This window comes from Dermacentor silvarum, chromosome 7 (genome assembly GCF_013339745.2).
Source record: "Dermacentor silvarum isolate Dsil-2018 chromosome 7, BIME_Dsil_1.4, whole genome shotgun sequence".
Taxonomy (NCBI): domain Eukaryota; kingdom Metazoa; phylum Arthropoda; class Arachnida; order Ixodida; family Ixodidae; genus Dermacentor; species Dermacentor silvarum.
The window spans coordinates 76,746,449-76,768,406 of NC_051160.1; the positions used below are offsets into that span (position 1 = coordinate 76,746,449).

General features: G+C 43.5%; 1 protein-coding gene across 1 annotated transcript; it reads right to left on the reverse strand.

Annotated features, from left to right (window-relative positions):
* Positions 1-5,540: 5,540 nt before the first annotated feature.
* LOC119459594 (uncharacterized) lies at positions 5,541-20,643 on the reverse strand. The gene is made up of 5 exons (XM_049670890.1): positions 20,515-20,643; positions 11,393-11,529; positions 11,246-11,331; positions 7,045-7,128; positions 5,541-5,778 (listed from the first exon to the last, which is right to left on the reverse strand). The coding sequence occupies exons 1-5, from the start codon at positions 20,632-20,634 to the stop codon at positions 5,591-5,593; spliced, it is 615 nt and encodes a 204-aa protein (XP_049526847.1). The 5' UTR covers positions 20,635-20,643; the 3' UTR covers positions 5,541-5,590.
* Between the last annotated feature and the right edge of the window lie 1,315 nt (positions 20,644-21,958).

Here is a 21,958-nt window from a genome sequence, read left to right on the forward strand (position 1 = left end):
ACTTACCACGACAAACACAATTGACTTCCCCGGTCAATCGTGTTCTGTTAAGTAGTGGCAAACCACACACTTAGTTTCCTGGCGCTCATGATTTCTTCGCGATGTTCTGCGTAGTATCGCGATCAATTCAACCGGCACACGTTCACTAGTCTTCGATCTCCATTTCTTCGCCCTACGCGAACTCTCGGCTTCGCTCAATCTAAACTCGGGATGTTGTCCTCTGAGACGCTTGGCTTCAGCTTCCCTAGCTCTCGTATAAGTTTTTCGGAAGCAACCAGTGTCCAGTTTTCTAGTCGAAACCTGCCGAGCCACCCCTAGAGGCATCGGCTGCAGTCATGGACACCAGGCGCCTTCGGCGCGAACGCGGGGAAACGCGATCAGCGTCGGCAGCAGCTCTGTATACGCGTCCCACTACCACCTGCCTCACTTCTCCTCTCCACCTCGCCTCCGCTATGCTGCAGGATGCTATTTTTGTACTCTGCTTTCACTTTCTCTCAGCTCCCTCTCCCCCCGCTCGGCGAAGCCATATATAGTATGGGGTATGGACTTTTGTGTTTACGCCACAAAGCTTTCCGACCAACAAAAGGTATACAGTTTCGCTCTAAAAGGTCTCGGTGCTTCTCTTTGAAGAGATCCCAGCAAGTAATTTCTTCCTCATCGGTATGAAATGACAGCGTGGAGCACCGCCAAAGTAAAGAAAAGGACGTTGGTGAGCACAACCGTCGGATCCCACCTGTCTTTAGTGCTTACACGTTGGTATAAGCCCAACCGGGCATCAACATCAGGACCATCCACGCCGAAGAACACTTCAGGATCACGAGGTTGTCAAGCCAGGACGACGTTAGTCGTTTAGGGGGTGTAGATGGTGTTCCATCACCAGGAGGCAAAAAGGCATTGTCGGTGCTGCGATCGCTACTGAAGTTCCATGCTGGGGTACGGGGAACGCTGCGCATCCACCAATGATGCTACAGGGAAACACACAGGTAAAGTTGTTTACAAAGTATATGTACAGTGTTGTGCTAGTGAGATGAAAACAGCGATCGACAAAGATCGGCACCATCTACCTTCCTGCTGTTTCCTGCGGCCAGGCTGAAGCAGCGTTTATGTGCAGCTGTCAGGTATGAAGATATTTCTCCAAATGGACCGCAAACGAGGGCTTGGAATTTCAATTAAACTACTGATTAAAACAAACACGAGAAATGTTCTCTGCGTATTGCTCGTGATATTCATCGAAATTCAAAGGTCGCTTCCTCACCCTCTTTAAGAAGGCTCTTCACGTAGCTGGAATGCACCCCCTCCTCATCGGCGGCGATTTCAACCTCGCCCATACAGGCTGGGGCTACGTTCGCACAGAAGCTGCAGCTGGCAACCTCTGGCAAGATTACCACGACTTAGGCCTCACGCTTATCATGCATCCCTCCTTTCCCACACGCCTTGGTACCTCCAATACCGGGGATTCCACCCCCGACCTCAACTTCATCAAACATATCAACAATGCACACTGGACCAATATCCAGCAAGTCCTGGGAAGCGACCATTATATCCTTACTATCTCTTTACCCAAACTCACTGCCGTCCCGGCCCCCATTAAAAAATTCACCATAACTGGGATGCCTTTAGTAAGATAGGCATTGGTGCTACCTCAGGAGAAGGTATTGCCGACATTAACACCTGGATGCAAGCGGTACGCACTGACGTTCAAACGGCCATTCATGTGGTAACTACAGATGTCCCAGTTGAACGCATGGATAGCCATCCCGCCCATCTTTTGGAGGCCCAGGCCTCCATCCTAGCTTGATGAAAAGGAAGCGCCTAAACCGTCGCCTCAGAAGTAAGATATCTAAACTCAATACAGCCATCGAGGAGTATTGCCAAACCCTCAGCCGGCAACAATGGACTGAGCTGTGTAAGACGGTGGATGGACAACTTACTTACTCATCCTCGTGGAAACTCCTCAAACATCTGCTTGACAATACTACCACCTACATCACCCAACAGGATCTACGGCAGAAACTCCTTTATACGGAGACCCTTAAGCAAGGTCCACACTAGACGCCTATTTCCGCGTATCTGAAATACACGGTTGCTCTTCGCAAGCTTAATGGTCGTTCTGCTCCAGTCCCCGACGGAGTCACAAGCAAAACCCTTCGCGATCTCGATGACGACTCGTGTCCCATCTGGCTGGCTACATCAGCTATTGCTGGCGCAATGGCACCCTCCCAGTTGCCTGGAAGACTGCTACGTTATCCTAATCCCAAAGCCTGGCAATTCATCTAGCCTCAACAACCTAAGGCCCATCTGCCTCACTTCATGCGTAGGAAAGGTGATGGAACAGGCCTTCTTATCCCGCATCAACACTCACCTCGAAGACAACTCTATCACCACACTATCATTGGATTTCGGCCTCACCTTTCTATTCAAGACGCTATGTTGCAGCTCAAACATCAATTACTAAACGACTGTTCCCGTAACACGAGAGCCATACTCGGACTCGATGTCATTCAAGCCTTTGACAGCATTTCCCAAGCAGCTATCATTGACCAGGTCTCCCACCTCCACCTGGGAGAGCGAGACTACAATTACATCCGTGACTTCCTCTGCAATCACACGGCCACCCTCTCAGCCGGGGATTTACGATCAGACCAGCTTCCCATTGGCAGCAAAGGCACCCCCCAAGGTTCAGTTATCTCTCCCATGCTTTTTAACTTAGTCATGATTGGCCTTGCCCAGCAACTACAACGAGTCGACAATATCAGACTTCACCATCTGGGCGTACCGAGACAGTGATGGTCAAGTGGAGTCAGCCCTCCAAACAGCGATTGACACGGTTGAAGCCTATCTCCAAGGAACGCGACTGCGCTGTTCGCCGGCTAAATAGGAGCTTCTTCTCTACAAGCCCATTCAGCGGGGACGCCCTCCCAAACACCAATCTGATCACCGACGGTGTGACGCCGTCACCCTACGCCTTCAACATGACAGTCCTATCCCACACCTCCCCAGTATCCGGATCCTTGGTCTCACAGTCGCTACCAGTGGCTCCAACCCAACACCTTGGCACTCAACAAGATCTGTGCCCAATCTCAAAACACCCTACGGCTTCTTAAACGTGTCTCCAACCGACGAGGGGGACTCAAAGAAGAAAGCCTTCTCCGCCTCGTGGAGTCCTGTGTCATATGTCACATTACCTACTTTGCTGCGTACCTCAACTGGTACTGGCCTGAGCAAAACAAGCTTGACACCGTCATACGAGGGGTCTACAAGGAAGCACTTTGCCTCCCGCATTACACCAACGCTGAACACTTTAACGAACTTTGAGTTCAAAACACCCTTGCCGAACTCATTGTAGCCCAACAATGCTCTCAGCTTGAACGGCTCACTCTTACTAAAACGGGATGCTTTATTCTCTCCACGCTTGGCTTCACTTACTCCCAGACATCTAGGGGCCCAACCGTATTTAAATAGATGAAATAAGGTTTTATCCATCCTACCATCAGCAATAGGGCCTCAAACAATCGAACCCGACAGACATGTGCAGCTGGATCCACACAGACCCTATCCCTATAGAAACATGCTCCCTGATTATAACAGGGCCCGGTGCCAAGCTCGGGGAGGAGCTATCATAAGTGCCCTTGCTCACGTACCTGGCATCACATTTGTTGATGCAGCCCAATGTTCCCATGACACATGATTTGTGGTCGTCGCCGCACGCGAAGGAGTCCTATACCACGCCTCCAGTGTCACTACACCCACTGCCGAGACGGCTGAAGAAGTGGCCGTCGCCCGGGCCACTCTAGATCCCACCTGACACACCATCATGTGTGACTCTCGCTCAGCCGTCACTAACTTTATCAAAGGCCGTATTTCTCCTCAAGCTCTTCGCATCCTCTGCCAGGCACCACACTATAAAGACAGCATGATCTCCCTGACATGGATCCCGGCCCATGCGGGCCCTGTCCACCTACACCTCCCCAACCTCAACGAGGTCACCCACTCCATTGAGCGAGGCCTGGTCAAGCACACCGGAGTCACTGGAGACGAGTTGGACACCAGGGTAAATCTGACCACTTATAATGAACCAGTACGGCCGCCGCTCAGCTGCAGCGGTCGCACTTGGACTTGGGTCTTTGACTCCCACTTGCGCGGTTGGCTCTACCGTGCGTCCGCGTCCCTCGACCACCGCCGTCAACGCAAGTGCCAGTGCATTCTGTCAACGTCCTGCCCGAGTAACTAAGACTTTCGATGATTGAGTTATTGTTTGTTTGTTCTAGACCGACGGTGGTTTGCACTTCTCGCATGGACTAACGTGGCTAGCTGTACTTTTTTAACAGCGGAGCTGTTTAAGCCGATCTTTATTCCGTTAGTCGTCCAGAAAAAATGTGGGCCGATCCTGGCAGTAGTGCAGAAAGGGTCCAAGTGCAATGGAACATACCCATGTGAACTAGCAAAGCTAAGCCTGGATAAGTCTAGGTAAGCATGGTTGGGACTGCTTAAGCTTAGTCAGTCATCGATAGCCAATAGATAGCCAATCAATAGCTAATGTATAATCGATCAATAATTAATAAATTGCGGAAAATGCTGAGGATCACTTGGTAGTGCTTAGCCTAGCCCAAATATGTGGCCAATATCTTGCGATAGCCAATCGATAGCCAATCAATAGCTAATCGATAATCAATAAATAATGAACAGATTCCGGAAAATGCTGTGGATGACTTGGTAGAGCTTAGCCTAGCCCAAAAGCCACGACTAGCTGGGTGCCCATCTAATCCGCTGTTGTTTTAGCATTGCGCCTCCAGTGCAAGCTACGCTTGTTTTTTTCGGTACTTAACTTTCTGTGTCCTGTTTAGTATTCTCTTGTTTACTTTTTCTTGTAATGAATATTAAGTTTGTTTTGGGAAAAAAATAATAGTTGATTAACCGAGGCGCGGCCTCAGTTTAACAACTCGCACTCGGGGAACCTATCAGCACAGTGCTCTGTGGACAAATAGACATAATTTTGTAGCATATAACAATCGCTGAAGATGTAATAAAGTACTACTTAGTAGACACCATGAGTGTTAGGGGTCATCAGAATTCCGCTTTTAAAGATATCTAACATCCTTATATTTCCTCAGGAAAGCGTATTGACTATCAAAAATATTTGTGGTGCGCGAATGAACAAGTAGAAAGGTGTAGATTTTAAAGTTTATAATTGTGTCTGTCTTTGTGATTTATTGAGTTAATCCTATCAATCTTCTAAGATAAGTTGACTGATAGCTTTCCATTATTGATTCCGAAAGGTGCAATGCCAACAAGCTTATATGACCTATAATAAATGATGGATTCTACATCTGTCTGGCTCAGAACCCCATCGACCACAATTAATGTCAGGAAATGGTGACAGATTCTTTATAACCGACACCGTATGGCCCCTGCCTTTTGGCGCTGCTCTGGATGCCCATGCGGGCACCTAAAAAATGTCATGGCATAGGAGTTGATATATTAACTCGTGCTATAAAAAGGAAGGCACTACTCTGTTGTGCGAAATCAACAAAACGTTAAAAATTGTTGCTGCTTTCATGCTTTTATTGTCTACACTTCTGTGCAAGATCACTCAATGCAAGACATCAAACTCGGATTGGACAATCTGATAGTCTTTCCGGTAAGGTGATGTCCACTTCTTTCTTGTCACGTTTAAAATCACTTCAAACTTTTGGAAACACTTCTCGTAGTTAGTGACGTTAACTGATGGCCTCACTAGATGATCTTCGACTCGAACGTCCCACCATACTTCTAATATTCCTGAAATAAATAGGTTCAGTGTTACAACACAATGAAGTTCCTAAATAAAATTTTAACAGTTGCTTTCGTATGCATTAGTTAGGAGCAGGAGAATTGTAATTCGCCGTTGCAGATTTATTTTTGTTACGCCTAGAGCGTATTTTTATCCTGGAAAAAGGTAGTTAGAACTACGTTTATAATTATTATAACTCTATAACCGCTATAACCATTATGCCATCCGTCCCCTGCGGCGCGCAATATTCATCGCCTCGAGTGCGCTGAATATTGATATAATGAATGCCAAAGAAAACCTCAACGTAATTAGAAAGTATTTAGCAAGAAATGTACCTTTAAAGTAAGTATAACTGTAGCAAGCAGAGGTTATGAAATAGTGGCGAGGAGGCACATCGATAAAGCAGAAGCGCAGGAACAATCGTGCGAGCGTTGAGACACGACTCTCCTAACGAAACAAGCCGAGAAGGCCAAACAAGAAAGAGACCAGACACGCGGTGTTCTTTTTTGTATTGGTTCTAAAGATTTTGTTAATTTTGCAAGTGTATTTCACGCCGTATTTAAATGTACATTGAATCCTCAGTATACTCCATGGAGTCAATTGAAGGCGCCGCAGTTGTCTTGATACGTCCTTCGTCTTCGTGTGTCGTTCGTTTGAACTATTTCATTATAAAATTTTCCCCGCCTAAAGTCCGCCTCTGGTGTCAGTGTTAGCAGGAAGGTGTGCCAGACATAGTTCAGGTTATGGTGTTTAGCATCCCGCATGTCCATGAAAATTGGGTTATTTAGTGATGTATAGAGAAAAGTGAACGAAATATTTCTATAAACTTAGGTTCAATAACAAGCACGCCATGCAGCAGGGTACAAGTGCGTTTGTCTATTCCACTCCTTCCAGAATGCGGTCAGTGCGATCAAGTATCAAACCCATAACCGTGTACTCAACACTGCTGCAACACAGTCACTGAGTCATCGCGATGACGCAGGAGCAGAAACATTTGCAAGGCAAGACTTGTTTCTGCAATTAACGACATAGTTTTGAGAATAAAGGTCACTGGACTGATGCTGACAGCACAGGCGCTTCTCCATATTATGAAAAGTGGTATTATTGACCATAAACAAAAAACGAGGCATTTTTGAGAAACTATATTCTCATTAGCTTGTTTTAATCTTAGAGAATGGAACAGTAACGTAGCATTAAACATACTTGTTCTAGTGGCTATCACTGTTATATTTAATTGTTCCTAAAATCACAACAAGCAGATAAAAAAGCCATACCGGATTGAGACATAACCGAAACAACGGCGCACTTGCTGTCATTACTTAAATATTCCATTACCTCTTCAGTGATTTTAGTGGTCCCTCATGAAGAAAATACAGTTACTTGTCAAATATACGCAGTAATTCTAAGCGTCACCACGCTCTTCAATATACATTTGTAGAGCAATAGACATTTTATGATTAATTATGTAAGGAACTGTTATCGCATTTATTGACAGACACGTAAAAGACACGTACTCGAAAAAGCATATAGGTTAGGGGGCCCAGCACTCTGCAAAATTACAATGCCGTATAATAATTACCATATCTAGGAAATTAGCTCAGAAGAACACAGATTACTGAATAAATAGACAGAAAATATCTCAAGATGACTGTAGACGGTGATGCATTAGCATTGAATCAATGCAGTGACACAGCCCAGCACATACCCAGAGCATTTGTGGTGCAGCCTATTAAGCGTTGGGTTGCTGTCCTTGAGGAACTTGTGTGACATTGGTGGCAATTCCGCTTAACATCATAGAAATTTAGAGCATCGTTTTCGTCATTTCAGAGAGGCACAATTCCAGACAGATGATGCCTCAGGATAAGCATCTGTCTGATGTAGCAAAAATCAGGAGACAACACGGTGCGTCTTAATAGAATACAAAGTTTTTATCGCAAGTGAGACTCATAGGTAACACGCAACTTCCAAAAGCGCTGCAATTTAAAATGGAGGGAAGCAATAAGCGTTCATGAGTCGAGATAAGCAATTTATGTTTAGAGTATTATTGAAAAAAAAACTAGAAAGAGATCTATATGACCGGAACAGTTACAGGAACAAGTAACGGTACACACTAGATGTAGAAGTTGTAAGGAAGAGAATGAAATAAAGATGTAGGCAAAACGCTAAATTAAAAATCATTTTTCGCATAGCTGATTAGCTGAAGCAGGCTATGGTAAAATAATTCCCGCCACTTTTAAAAGGAACGCTGATTAATCATTATCATCCTGGCTGCAGAATCCCCACTGCCGTACGTATTACAAATAACACGTTCTCAGCGTGCGCACGCACCGGTGAATCATGCATCTTGGAGGCCATAGAGTTTCTCACTATATTACCTAGAGGGAAGACTGGCGCTGCTGCGCTGTGGTGTCCATGGGAATGCCGGTATATTGTGACTTCGGATTGGCATCGTTGTCGGAGAACCAGAAAGCCTTGAAGACGCGCCTGGCTAGCACCGTTCCGTCTGCCACAATGATTCATTTCGTGCTAAAACAGCACGCAAAAAGCTCTTTTAGTTTTATTATTACACAAAAACTTGTTTTGTTTAATTTTGAGGACTTACTATTGGATGTACAATTATATGAAACGTAAAAAGTATCAGCTCGCCGCCAAAGTTGGAGGGCACACGACAAGATTCTCGCTCGCTTTGGAACAACTTGTCGTCTGTTCTTGTTTTTCTTCGCTTGATGTTGTATTGTAGGTGAGTAAACTGTACTGAGAGATGTTAAACGAATGAATGAAAGCCTTTTATGTAGATTTTATTTTAAGAATGCGTTATTTGTGTAGCCATATCCACGTTTTAGACGAAGCCTCGTACAACACCAGCCAACACAAGCCTCGCCGACACATACCCCGTCATTCCCATGACGGCACATCGCCCTTTAAGAAAATCGTATAGAGGGTGGCGCCAGATTACCCTCTAGGTGTTATATTGAGAAACTCTATGTTGGAGGCCAATAGCGAACTTCGCAGGTGGCGCGGCTACATGGCCTAGCATGTATTGAGGACAACGCGAGACAGGAGCCTGGTGACAGTACATGCCTCATGCTTGCCACGTTTCGCAGGAGGGGATGCGGTGCTTCACTCCAGTGCTTTACTGATAATCGCATTAACATGACATTCATCGGGAGATGGGTTCTGTCGAAATACGCTATTGCGATTAACATTATTTGGCTACTTCACGCATTTTGAGCCTTTCTAACTATCTGGCCTCATACGCCGATCTAGCGACGCAAGTTCTCTATTCGCTTGGGCTAAAGTGTGTTAGGTAGGAAATAAACTGTACTAGAAAGTGTATTAGTACACGATTCTTGGGCCAATAAGTATGTGATCGTAGTCGTGATGCTATCGTGGTTTCCCATCGCTGTCTTTACAGCTTTGTAATCACATCATCATCATACCGTCGTCATCACACCGTTGTCATACCGTCGTTTGTCATCATTTCAGAAACGTCATTCCATTGTGGTCATGCCGCCGTCATCATACGGCACCTGCCGATCCAGTGATGTCATTCATGCTTCATGATTTCCCCCTAATCATCAATCATCCTTTTCTTTATTTGTCGTTTCCTTTGCACCACCAGCATGAAGCCACCAACTACAACACTCTTGGGGGCAGAATTTCCGAGATGGCCATTCAAGAGCGGGTTGAGTCTGCCCTGTTGGCGCAGCTATTAAATTGTAAGTTTTAACTGTTCGGTGCAAAATGTGTCATGATGTTGTTGGGAATACCAGCTGCCTCATTTACACTGCGCTGGATATAAATTGACCCTATATATGCATGTATATAGTGTCAAGCTGAACCCGCAACAAATTTCATCAGTAAGGTGGGTCAGCCAAGGCCCGGCCTTTATCGATTGCGGAGTTGTTCCAAGGTCAAAGCACACATGCTCTGGGAAGTGCAGGTCGAGGATAGCCCAATTTCAGCAACGAGGAGTGGGACTCGCTTCTGCCTATCCCCGCTCTCGACAAGGAAATCCTGGCTGTCCGTCAGTGCCCACGACTTGGCCGGTGGGCTAGACCTGCCAGTCCCGACGTGGGACTGGCCGGGTGCGCCACGAGTTTGCTTCTTCGCGGGACCTACAATAAAGTTATTTAGCTACTCACTCCCTCAATAGCCTTCACTCAATGTCACGAAGGTGAGGCTGGATTCCGATTCCAAGCCAATCAGCAGCGACATCAACTATGGTCGTGCGATTGAAGCGCTATTACGCCTCGCGGGGCAAAACACTAATTGTTGTAAATTATGCTTCCAAAATGTCTGTGATGGAAGCATATGAAGAAATACAACCTATTCCATTAGAATAGAAAAATGTGTATTCAGAGGTTGCTTGCTTCCATCCACGAATACCTATGCATACGAAACTGTGCAGGTTTTCAAAGTTTGCTCGTGGCTGTGCGTGCTGAGATATGACGAGATTGTAGGCATAAACTTAATGGTAATATATCTAGTACAAAGCTTATATTTGTTCATAACTTTATTTTTGAACGGCCTTTTCACGAAATATTATGTTTTAGCTATGTATGCAGTACCAGAGAAAAACTAGAGGTGGCTCGCGTGCTGTGTTAGTGAAGAATAAAGTGTGGTTTCTATGAATCATTTCAATGTAATATATTTTATCCTAACACGGAAATAACAGATGTTTGTTGGTATTAATGACGTACGGAACATTTCGAAAATTTTGGTGAACCCATTGCTCTGAATTCATGCAAAACTCTGAAGGCTCACCAGTGTAATGTGTGCGGTTATAGAAAGTGGTCTAAAAATACACATGGTATTATTCACGCTAGATGGTGACGCGATGTTGGGGCGAATGTTCTCACTTACTACGATTGATTTGTATTGTGTGCTCAGTATATGCGATGTCAAAGCAATGTGATGTGTGCTGGCACAGTACAGAGTACTGGGCACAACGCGCCTCGAATGGCAAATATTGATTTTCTTTTTCCGCCGAGAAGTAGGCCCTGTTAAATGTAATGACGTTGCTGTGCTTCCACAAGCCACAATTGCAGAACGTACGAGTTTCTATGACACCTTCGCCACCATCCGTACATATATAGCTTGGTGGGTCGCGCTGCAAGCAAGTTATGCCCAAAGCGTTTCCGTTCATTGTTAATATTTCGAATTTCAAAATTTTGTTAGGGCATTCTCGGGACTGGCGGCGGCATACTTTCTTCTTACGAAACATATAGAAACACGTTCGCTATGTGCGAAAATATTTGTCGCACATAGGAACGGAAGAAAGTATGAAAGGCGACCAACGGCCCCTTTATAACCCTTTTGAATTTGAATGAGACATTCTGATTCTGAACGCTTTTTATTACATCTATCGGATAACATGTCTCGTATGAAATACGATAAAACAAATTAGTTTGCAAGCTTCTTGAACAACGAGAGTTTATATTTGCTTACTGCTACGGGCTCTAGGGTACTTACCGTCGAAAACATCCATTTTATCATAGGTATGATTGTTTTCAGTCTCGTAGTAATAGCTAAACTTTCCAACAAGGTCATTTTCCCCTCTAATATTGGAGATGGTTGTACATTAAAGAGATATTCGGTTAAGTGACTTGAAATGCATACCTTTCGCTGTTCGAACCACTATATCTCTTGAAGGATGTATGTGTTGCATTCATGTGTTGGTTGACGTCGACTCTACAAATATCACTGTTGCTTTTGGTGGTGTTGTAGACCCATAATGGTTTGCTTGTGTTCATAAACTGAAATTGAAATGAGGTAAATTAGAATGTTCATTGAACTTACAATTTATATCGTGACAGAGAATGCAGTGCACAGCTCCACATTCAAAAGATTGACTCATGATGCGCTTTGTGAATGTAGAGCATGCTGTACACATAAAATTCACTAAATCAAACGAAAAGTAAATGAAATGTGCATACCTTCAATATCGATCTCTATGATGAATATACGGAAGATTGAAGCTTTGAAGTTCACTTTAGAGGCGCTTTCTGCAGTTTAACTTCATTAGATTGTTTGTAATGATGTGATGCCGACGCCCTGAGTCTTCAAGAAGCTTGTCAGCAGTCAATAATTTTATTGTGTTGTATTAAAGAATGTGTTCGGTCTGCTTGCCAATAAAAATATCGATATAAATGATGTCCGCAGTTGCAACGCAATAGAGAATAAAAATAAATAAAGCTTAAAAACAAATAAAGCTTAAAAAACGGCAGCGTTGTATGCGGACGAAGCCAATTTCACGTCGTTAGCAGCACCCTCAAGAACCGTCTTGTATTTCTTGTGGTCTTCCTAATTCTTTATTTTTGTGATGTATATATATATATATATATATATATATATATATATATATATATATTTAAATAGACTTTCATCATCATATTTACAGCAAAGTCAACATTATGTGTTTGAGTGACCTCAAAAACACCCATTTCAATCGTTTGCGATGTGCTATATTTTATGCGTCTGTGTTTTTTTCCCACGTGTTATAGAATCGCCACGAAATATAAAAATGTACCTTGTGACTACACACCCGCGCGCAGCGACGGTAACGTTCTTTAGCGCGCTCAGTGGCACAGTGAACATCTTGTCTGTTGCGCATCCCCTCAAGCGTTCTTAAGCCTGTGGTGCGCGCCGGGAATAAACAAAAAAAACAACAACAAATACGTCATGGAAGTTATCAACTTATTGTTTTTAGTTTCATTACCGCGCACTTCCTCAAATATGAACGTCTCACCTACTGCTTTATCATAGTACCTCTTATTGTTGTTTGAATTTGCAGCGAAATGTAAAAATAAATCCCTGTAGTGAACTTGCCATCCCCTGCACTCTTGTTATCGCTTTTGCGTGGACACTTTTCCGCGTGTGATACTTCTAACGCGACAGCGCTAAGGGCCCCGTGTCGCAGAAAATCTGGTGTCGGCACCAGCGTCAGCGGAGTTTTCGTTAGCGAAAACTTCCGTATACATTTAGGTATATGCATATGCTACGCCTTGCTATATGACATCCGGTGTATGCGCTTTCTATTGCCACACCTCTCTATCACTAAAGTTGCTCAAATCTTGTCTTACATTCTTGACAAAGTAATTCGTTGGAATTTTGAAAGTTTGACAGCACACAGAAAAATGTCACGAAACTAATCACCGACAGCCATGCCCTTGATGTTAAATATTCTCAGACTGCAATATAAAAGTGCGAAACAATAAGAGAAACCAAAAATGATGTAATTTTCTTGGCGCGGCTGTGCACTACCTCCGCGATCGCCCCACGCTAGAGGCTGCATTTCTACCAGAAAGCACAGCGTTCGCCGCCAGTGTTTCCCAGTAAACATTACGGTTACTTAAGCTGCACTTGCCTGGACCCATGAGAAGCAGTCAGCGATATTTAAGTGCTATCATATTCCACTCTTAAAGGCGAAGCTTAAGCGGCTTAAAATTTTGTCATATTTCGTCATCGGCACGCGTCGCGCGCTTGACAACCAGCCCAAATGCGACGTTTATGCAAGGTGATGCACGAATGGCAAGAACTTTACTTCCCAGTGAGCTCGTTGAAAAGTGCTGCTGTCACTGGGTGCGGGCGCGTCGTCACGTGGTATATTTCTAAACATATAACTCGCTTTCTTTAACACACGGTAAAAAAGAGTTGTACAAAATATACCGTATCACAAAACAGTTGATTTTTTTCGTAAGTCTCTGTTAAATGCAATTCTCACATGTGTTCGCTAAATATGCGAATTAAAAAGTGTGTTATTTATTAATGATAGGTTACTACCGTTTTCCTCGTTGTATAAGCGGTGTTTCCTCCCCCCCCCCATTTTCATCGGTACTTCCCCCCCCCCTCTAATTTTCATCGGTACTTCTTATACAATGGTCCCTCTCATATATCCATAAAACCAAGCGGGATCACGTGACCACTACAAGCGTATTTTTCACGGGTGCAAGAAAACGTGCAGGATAGCTTTCTGGAAGAACTCGAATGAAGCGTGCTCAAGCAGTTGAAGAAGAAAAAAGACATTTGTAGTAAAGGGATCAGGGGGCAGGGGAGAAGTGAGTAATCGCGACGTGAAGAGTACTCTGTCTGTATTATGTGCAGGCTTGTTACATAATTTGGCGCAGCCGACGACAAGAACCAATATGTGGGTGACTTCCTTTGTGGAGAACTGCAGCAACTCTGTGGTATTCACATGGCCGCGCATGAAAGAAGACATGAAAAGATATGTGCAGTCATGCCAGAAATGCCAGGTGAATAAAGTAAAGTTCAAGCATGGACTATTGTTTTAACAGTGAAGTGACCCTGGTGACAGAAGCCAGCTCCTATGGCAAACCATGTACTCAGCGCGGCTGCCGTAGCGCGGCCATCGTGGTTGTGTGATATAAGTGCCTTCGTGATTGGATGATACACGTCATCATCACCATCATCAGGCTATTTATGTCCACTGCAAGGAAGGAAGGAAGGAAAGAGTGGAGAAGGAAAGGCAGGGAGGTTAACCAGTTCATGACAACCATGTCCACTGCAAGACGAAGGCATCTGCCTGTGATCTCCAATTACCCCTGTCTTGCGCTAGCTGATTCCAACTTGCGCCTGCAAATTTCCTAACTTCATCATCCCACGTAGTTTTCGCCGTCCTCGACTGCACTTGCCTTCTCTTGGTATCCATTCTGTAACTCTAATGGTCCACCGGTTATCCATCCTACGCATTACATGGCCTGCCCAGCTCCATTTGTTCCGCCTAATGTCAACTAGAATATAGGCTATCCCCGTTTGTTCTCTGATCCACACCACTATCATCCTGTCTCTTGACGTTAGGCCTAACATTTTTTGTTCCATCGCTCTTTGTGCGTTCCTTAACTTGTTCTCGAGCTTGTTTGTTAACCTCCAAGTTTCTGCACCATACGTTACCACCGGTAGAATGCAATGATTGTACAGTGTTCTTTTCAACGACAGTGGTAAGCTCCCCGTCAGGATTTGGCAATTCCTGCCGTATGCACTCCAACTCAATTTTATTCTTCTGTAAATTTCTTTCTCATGATCAGGGTCCCCTGTGAGTAATTGACCTAGATAAACGTACTCCTTTACAGGCGCTAGCGGCGGACTGGCGCTCCTGAATTTTTGTTCCCTTGCCTGGCTATTAAACATTATGTTTGTCTTCTGCATATTAATCTTCAACCCCACTCTTACACTTTCTCGGTTAAAGTCCTCAATCATTTGCTGTAATTCGTCCCCGTTATTGCTGAATAAGACAATGTCATCTGCAAACCAAAGGTTGCTGAGATATTCCCCGTTGATCCTCACTCCTAAGCCTTCCTAGTCTAAGAGCTTGAATACTTCTAAGCATGCAGTGAATAGCATTGGAGAGATTGTCTCTCCTTGCCTGGCCGCTTTGTTGTTATTCATCTTTCCACTTTTCTTGTGGAGAACCAATGTTGCTGTGCAATCCTTGTAGATATTTGCCGAGATATTCACGTATGCCTCCTGTACTCCTTGATTACGCAATGCCTTTATGGCTGATGGTATCCCTAATGAATGAAATGCTTTTTCATAATCTATGAAAGCCAGAAAGAGAGGTTGATCGTACTCCGCAGATTTCTCTATTACCTGATATATGACATGGACATGATCCATCGTAGAATATCCCTTCGATACACGATACACGTACTAGTTTTCTATGATAGCGTTTTCATCAGCCGTGTAAACGTGTAAACATTCGCTTACTAATAAATTAACAAGCATGGCGTCACATACTCAGAAGCAAACCTGAACACATCTCACTCGATGACCGTGCACACTCGCTGTCGAAATGCTGGAGTGAGAAAGCGTGGCGGCATCAGCGAACGAATTGACCATCGTGCTGCCGCTAGCTTGAACGCGAACTAAGTGGCGAAAACGCAGTGCACACGAAGCTATCAGCACTCGGCGCAATCTGTCCCAATCGCAGATTGCCTTGAAGATAGGGCCCGCGAGGGTGCGCCATACGCAGCAGCAGCCGGATCATGCTAAAGTCCCTATATAAGAAAAGTACCGCCATCCTTTGATAAACGCCGCTTCTCTCTCTCCTGTATCTCCGATTGGACGATGATAGCGCGCGCTTTTCACTTCTTTATATTTTCTTTTTTTCCGTCTCAGAGCCATGTTGAAAGTCCTCTGCGCAGCCGCAGTCGCCGGCGGCGGCGGCGGCGCGCGCCTGGCCTGAAAGTTTCAACGTGGACTTTCTAGGTGCGCCACCGTCGACTTGGCTTTCGCAAGCAAAAAGTAAAGAAAAAAGCAAGCGCTTTAGGAGAGGAGGCGGCGGAGGAAAGAGTAGATGGCGGTACGTTTCTTATATAGGGACTTTAGGATCATGCACCCACATTCCCCCTCCCCTCCCACTGGTGCCTTAGCCTTGAGAAATGACGGCGCGATTCCTCCTTGTATTCTTCCCCTGAGCACGCGCGATTGAGCCACCGTCGTCGGCTCAACCTCGCAGGCTTTAATTCGCTCATACAGCATACGGCACGCGGCGATGATATTATCGCCCTTGGAATATAATGGAACATCATGGCGACGCCGAGGCCGGCGGCAGAAAAGCGCCTGGAGTTTCCTTGTAATTGGTAACGCAATAAAAAATGTTTGGTGCGTGATAGCTGGGACAAGCTGTATATAATAAATAAGTCTTGTGTCTCCACTATTGTGGCCCATATTCAGGAGCTAGCTAGCCAGAGTCATTTGTTCGTTTAGAGCAGCAACTCAGGACAAGGAATCAGAAGTTTGCTATGTGATTTGCCTTCTTTTGAAAGCACGTTAGGAAGAGATTGACCAATCCAAGATCTTGAACTGCAGTTGTGTGACAAAACTGATGTAAAGCAAATGAAATTTACACTAATTTTCACATATGACGAGAGCCGTCTGTGCAAGTTCTGAAGGAAGGTACATGTGGCTTATAGATAGTGAAGTCCATTTACAGTTTTCTGCTAGGTGTTTCCCCCCTATTTCTAAAGTAGCGTCCGTGATAGATTTTTATTATGCTTATTCTGGTTGCTTTCTGCATTTAGATAGAACATAAACATTTTATTTCGGTAGTTATATGCGCCCTAATTAAACGGATAGAAAAGCCATGAGTGTTAAAGAAACCTTGACTGCCTAAACACAAAGCCACAAGTCAATTGATTGATGAAGGTGTCTATAATAATAATCGCAGGTTGTTTTCGAACCGTACTATTGATAAAAATACTTTTGTTTCAAGATGGTCAAAAAACTCCACTTCACAGTGTATTTTCATGGTTCGTGCGCTCTAGGAAAAGCCGGAAAGGTGTACTCAAATTGCGTCACTGCAGAGGAATTACCTACACAGGCAGACGTATCATGCAAGGGTGACGAAAATATTTATTTCACCTATTCAACGAAGTAAGCATAATAGCATCTTCATTATCAATACTACGGCAGACGCGTATATTGCGAGATTAAAGTCTTGTAAGAGTGCAGTTATGTCTTCGGCTTCCAAGCTCAACCCTGTAGAATGAAATAACTGCCTCCAAATTGTTCGTGCAGTTAAGCTCATTACGCACGAAAAACCGCGGAACTATGGCTTGCGGTCTAACCATGTTGTTGGCGTATGAGCATTGCGGTGAAAGGACTTGCCTTTGCACTTTCGCCAGTCAGCTAGATGATGGTGGTCAAACCCATCTGTGACTATGAATGCTGGCATAAAATGAAACTGGTTTAGCGCTTTTCTTACTCAACAAGTTGAAATCTCAGCTTCACTTCACACAGAGAGTTGAAGCTTTGGCTTCAGTTTGACCGTGAGCCAGGATTTTCTGTTCCGCGTTGTTACATGAAGAATAGAACGAGTAATTTTACCGCCGCTGAATACATCTATCGGATCAGTTGGAAATCTCGAAATGTGGAACTTGCCAATAAATACGATTATTTCCAAATTCCCTTCATAAACATGTACCTCACAGTTTCCAGTTCTGAAGTTCATTAATCAAATTATTTATGCTAGTAAATAGGTTGCGACTTTAATTTAAAATAGATGTCCGCATCTGCAGAAAATTAATACGGATTTAAAGAACGTCAAGTTTGTCAGGCTTTTTTTAGATATTGATAGTAAAAGAAATAGTAAACACACTGTCAAACCACTACAAAGAAATTTTATTAAAGCTTCTTCCCCAGTATTTGCCTGCATTTCGTAGTTATCAATAGATAAGGTGAAAGTAATGGTTTATCTTGTGATGCTCACTTGATGCTACAAAAGAAAAATCTTGACAGCATGAAAACGGAGTAGCGGGCAGTTGTGGCGTAAGGTCTTGTAGCATGGCAGCGTCATCCATAGGAGTAGCTGCTACTTGACGCATTTATTGGGAAGGAACACACGGTGCGCAAGAAGTATAAGATATTGTTAATAATTTCTAAATGTTGCAATGCGGCTAATCATCGCGAAGCTCTACCTCAAACGTCTAACACTGGCCGACGTGAGATGCATATATATCCGTGTTGGCCATTCTAACACTACAGACCAAAGAAAACTTGTCTACAAGTACAATCACTATTTATTACAGTGGTGTGGCACTGGAAATAGATCAAAAATACATATTCGAATTGTATTTTCAAGATCAAGAGCGTCAGCGGTTGATGTGTATCTCATAAAATACGATTGATGTGTATCTGTTGTCTCAACGGTTGATGTGTATCTTATAAAACAAACGCCAAAGGACATCATTAAAGGAACTTCTCGATTTATGATAACCTAACAATCGTTAGTGATGCAGTGGCCACGCTCAAGAAAGGTTGGGATTAGTGTGGTCCATAAAGAAGAAACACTGCTTGCCATATACCGTAAAAGGTGCGTCAGAGACTCACTCATGAAGATTACCCCCAAGGATGCAAAACACGTTCACAGCATAATGTAGACAACCTGCCCAGGATTGCGTGCATAAAGCGAAGCCATTGGATGCATCTTTCTGCCACAGGGGAAGCACCTTAATCGCTGGCACCTTCCTGGTATGTTCCTCGCTTGTTTCTTTGTTTCTTTTGCAATGTGACTTTAAGTGCCAAAGAGAAGCTAACCTTTCAGTATGTCAGGACTGCTTTTACAAATCAAGCAGTATTTAGATGTGCGTCCGGGCCTGTAATTTCAATTTTGGCCAAGCGGTTTGTAGTTTTAAAAGGGCACAGATGTCAGCATGCCGTATCCAAAGGTAAAAAAAAAATGTACTTTTTTATTATATCACTGGGCTCAAATTAATTCTCGTAGAGCAGAAATTTGAAGGTAGCCACGCGGACACAAGTTAGTATGCGTGTTTTTAGTGTTCTATTTACGAAGCAACACCACAAAATATACATTACATATACATTGAGACAGTTGTTATCCAGTGTCAGATCAGGTCATCGCTTTATGATCTACACTAATTTCCATTGGTATAAATTTAATAAGCCGGTCTCATAAGTGTTCTAATTATATATTGTCATGTTTCAGCGCTAAATGCCGGCTATATCAACAGGGAGCAAACGAGGAAAACAGAAAAGACTGTCGCGCCGCCAGACCAGATGAAACTCCCCGTGACGAAAAGTGCAACAAAGTTTGAGACTGAACGTCGCTTGTAGTCGCAGCAGATACGGACACGCCACGTTTGGCCTGGCAAACATCTGCCGTGACATGCCGTGTCACAACTAGCCTCGACATACCATCATTCAAACTTTGTCTCACACTTCGTTACTTGGTATTTATGTCTGGCATAGCAGAGGGGCAGCTCGGTTTCGATATTGCCTGGATTTGGACGTTCCTTTTGAACATGAATATAAGGAATTGGTTTATATGTTCAAGACTTTAAAAAATGGGGGTGCAATAAATTGCTACGGTCTTCAATATATATTGGCCACGTCATCAAACGCTTTCAAGGCTTTAAATGTTCGCTACCCTCATCCACTTTTTCTTTAATCTGTGTTGTCTACAAAAAGCGTCCCTGCGATTGTAAGGTTCTCATTTCAGTCGTCGAAAATAACACCCGAGCCGACACTTCACTAGAGATCTCTTATTTTTTGTTATTATACATATAGCATCAATTACAGTTTTAGGATTTTCATTCTGGCTCGTCAATGTGAATATGCTCTAACTGAGAAATATTTATCTTTGAACTACTGAATAGTGCCGATTGTCACAGGTTCCCTACGCTTTCGGGGCTTTTTCAGTTTGTATACGTTGCTACAATAAGTGGACTTCGTCAAGGATGCGCCACAGCTAATATCAGATCAGGGAAACTGAATCTCAGCAGCTCATGCAGTGACCGCTGAGCGATAATGCCGGGCACTGGAAGTTTTCAGCTCGTATTGACAAATCGAAGAAGCAAAAACGTAAAATCCTTGCTTTCGGATGTTATTGCGCATATTATCGAAACACTTTCGCAGAACTGAAGTACATACACCGTGCTTGCGTTGGTGCGTAAAAAAACTAATAAAAATGAAATATATAACATGAACAACTTACTTGAGGGTTCTTTTAATCCTGTGGCATATAATGTATGTAACAAACATTTCAACCTTGGTACCTTGCGAAATTGCCGGCTCATGTCGCACTAAGAGTTTACCATTTTTCTAATATGAAATAATACTTACCTTTAACTTCACGATTTGACATTCCGGTCTGGCTAATACCACGGGGAATATTCTTACTGCCGCGACAAATGCGTTTTATCAGTTCTAGCGAAAGTGCGCGATTTATGCACAGGTGTTGTCAATATTCCCACACATTACCTCACCTTATCAATAGGGAAATCCTTCTGGCCTTCCTTTTGTTGGCTATTGCGCGCTTCGAGTGAGTATACATTTCCATTAGATAGGGCAAATAAAAAACATAAAATAAACTGTTGCAGCGCCATAGCCTTCCCACTGAAAGTATTCAACTGTGTATTCCCTGAAGAAAAACCGATTTATATACGAGCATACGTCAGTGCATGTGAAGCGTCTAGTGTGAAAATTTTGATTTGACATTTATCGCTTTTATGACACGGCTTTTGTATGGTTCTCCTGGGTAGTTATCGTTACTAAAGTTAAATAACAGTAGTTAAATGTATAGTGATTTGCGGACTTAGCACAAGCTTTCCTCCAGATCTCGAGAATCATGAATGCGTTAGCAAGACGGTAAAATGTCGAGTTGTTTTTAAAGTCGCATTCGAATCAAGTTTTAACGTCAAACCCATCAAGCATTCTTGCTTCTTGGCTTAAATGATGGCTTTTATTTCTGTCACTGAGGAGTATTTCAGCAATTGCTGATGGAAATGAGGATCGAGTAATTACGGGCGCTCCGTCTGCTATGGAGTGAATTGAACCTTTGAAGTCTTTGAACTGCGATAAGGGAATCCCAGGTATCTAATGATTAAGATCAAACAAGTCTTGGCAAAAAAATAATATTGTCGCCATGTTTTATGCTAAATGAAAAAGTGGGAACGATTAGTGTGAATACAAAGTGATCAAGTCGTTTCACTCCACAAAGCCCAACGAATCAGTACTTAACGTTGAGTTTGACCTATGGAGACCTTCATTGAAATGCCGGGAACCCAAAGCAGAGCCCACATTAACGTTTTAAACATGCGGGCGAAAGTTTCGAGACGTGGATAATCCGTTGAACCAAATACTAATCAAGTAATTAACGTACTCATTATTCGCCCACAATAATTAGTTCACTATTGCCTTCGTAGATATACACTGTACACGGCCCGATATCTATATATATATATATATATATATATATACATATATATGAGCAAGTAGTATTAACTTTATCTGATGTGGGCAAGGCTAGCTTATAAGGTCACGTTATCTTTAGCGTAGAGAATATTACCTAACATTAAACGTCTTGGATAAGTCCTAATATATTCTGCCTATCATATGTATGTGCCCAAGAACCCCACCCTTATCGTACACATGAGATTTAATCTTGTTTCCTCAGGTTCTGTTCTTCCCTTTAGAAGCCTACAGCAGCCGCTTTCTACTATTCCCAGATGCTTTGAGCCTTGAAATACAGTTGCGTAAAGTTAAGATGTTGGCATAGAATCATGGCAACAGAAGGCAGATTGATGCTTCCCAAGTTATTGCAGAAATAATCGAAAATGTACCTAGAAAAATGACTAGCTCCTGCGGACCGCAGGAATCAAATGGACACAGACATATTTGCGAGACCTCAGTAATTGTGCTTCATGATGG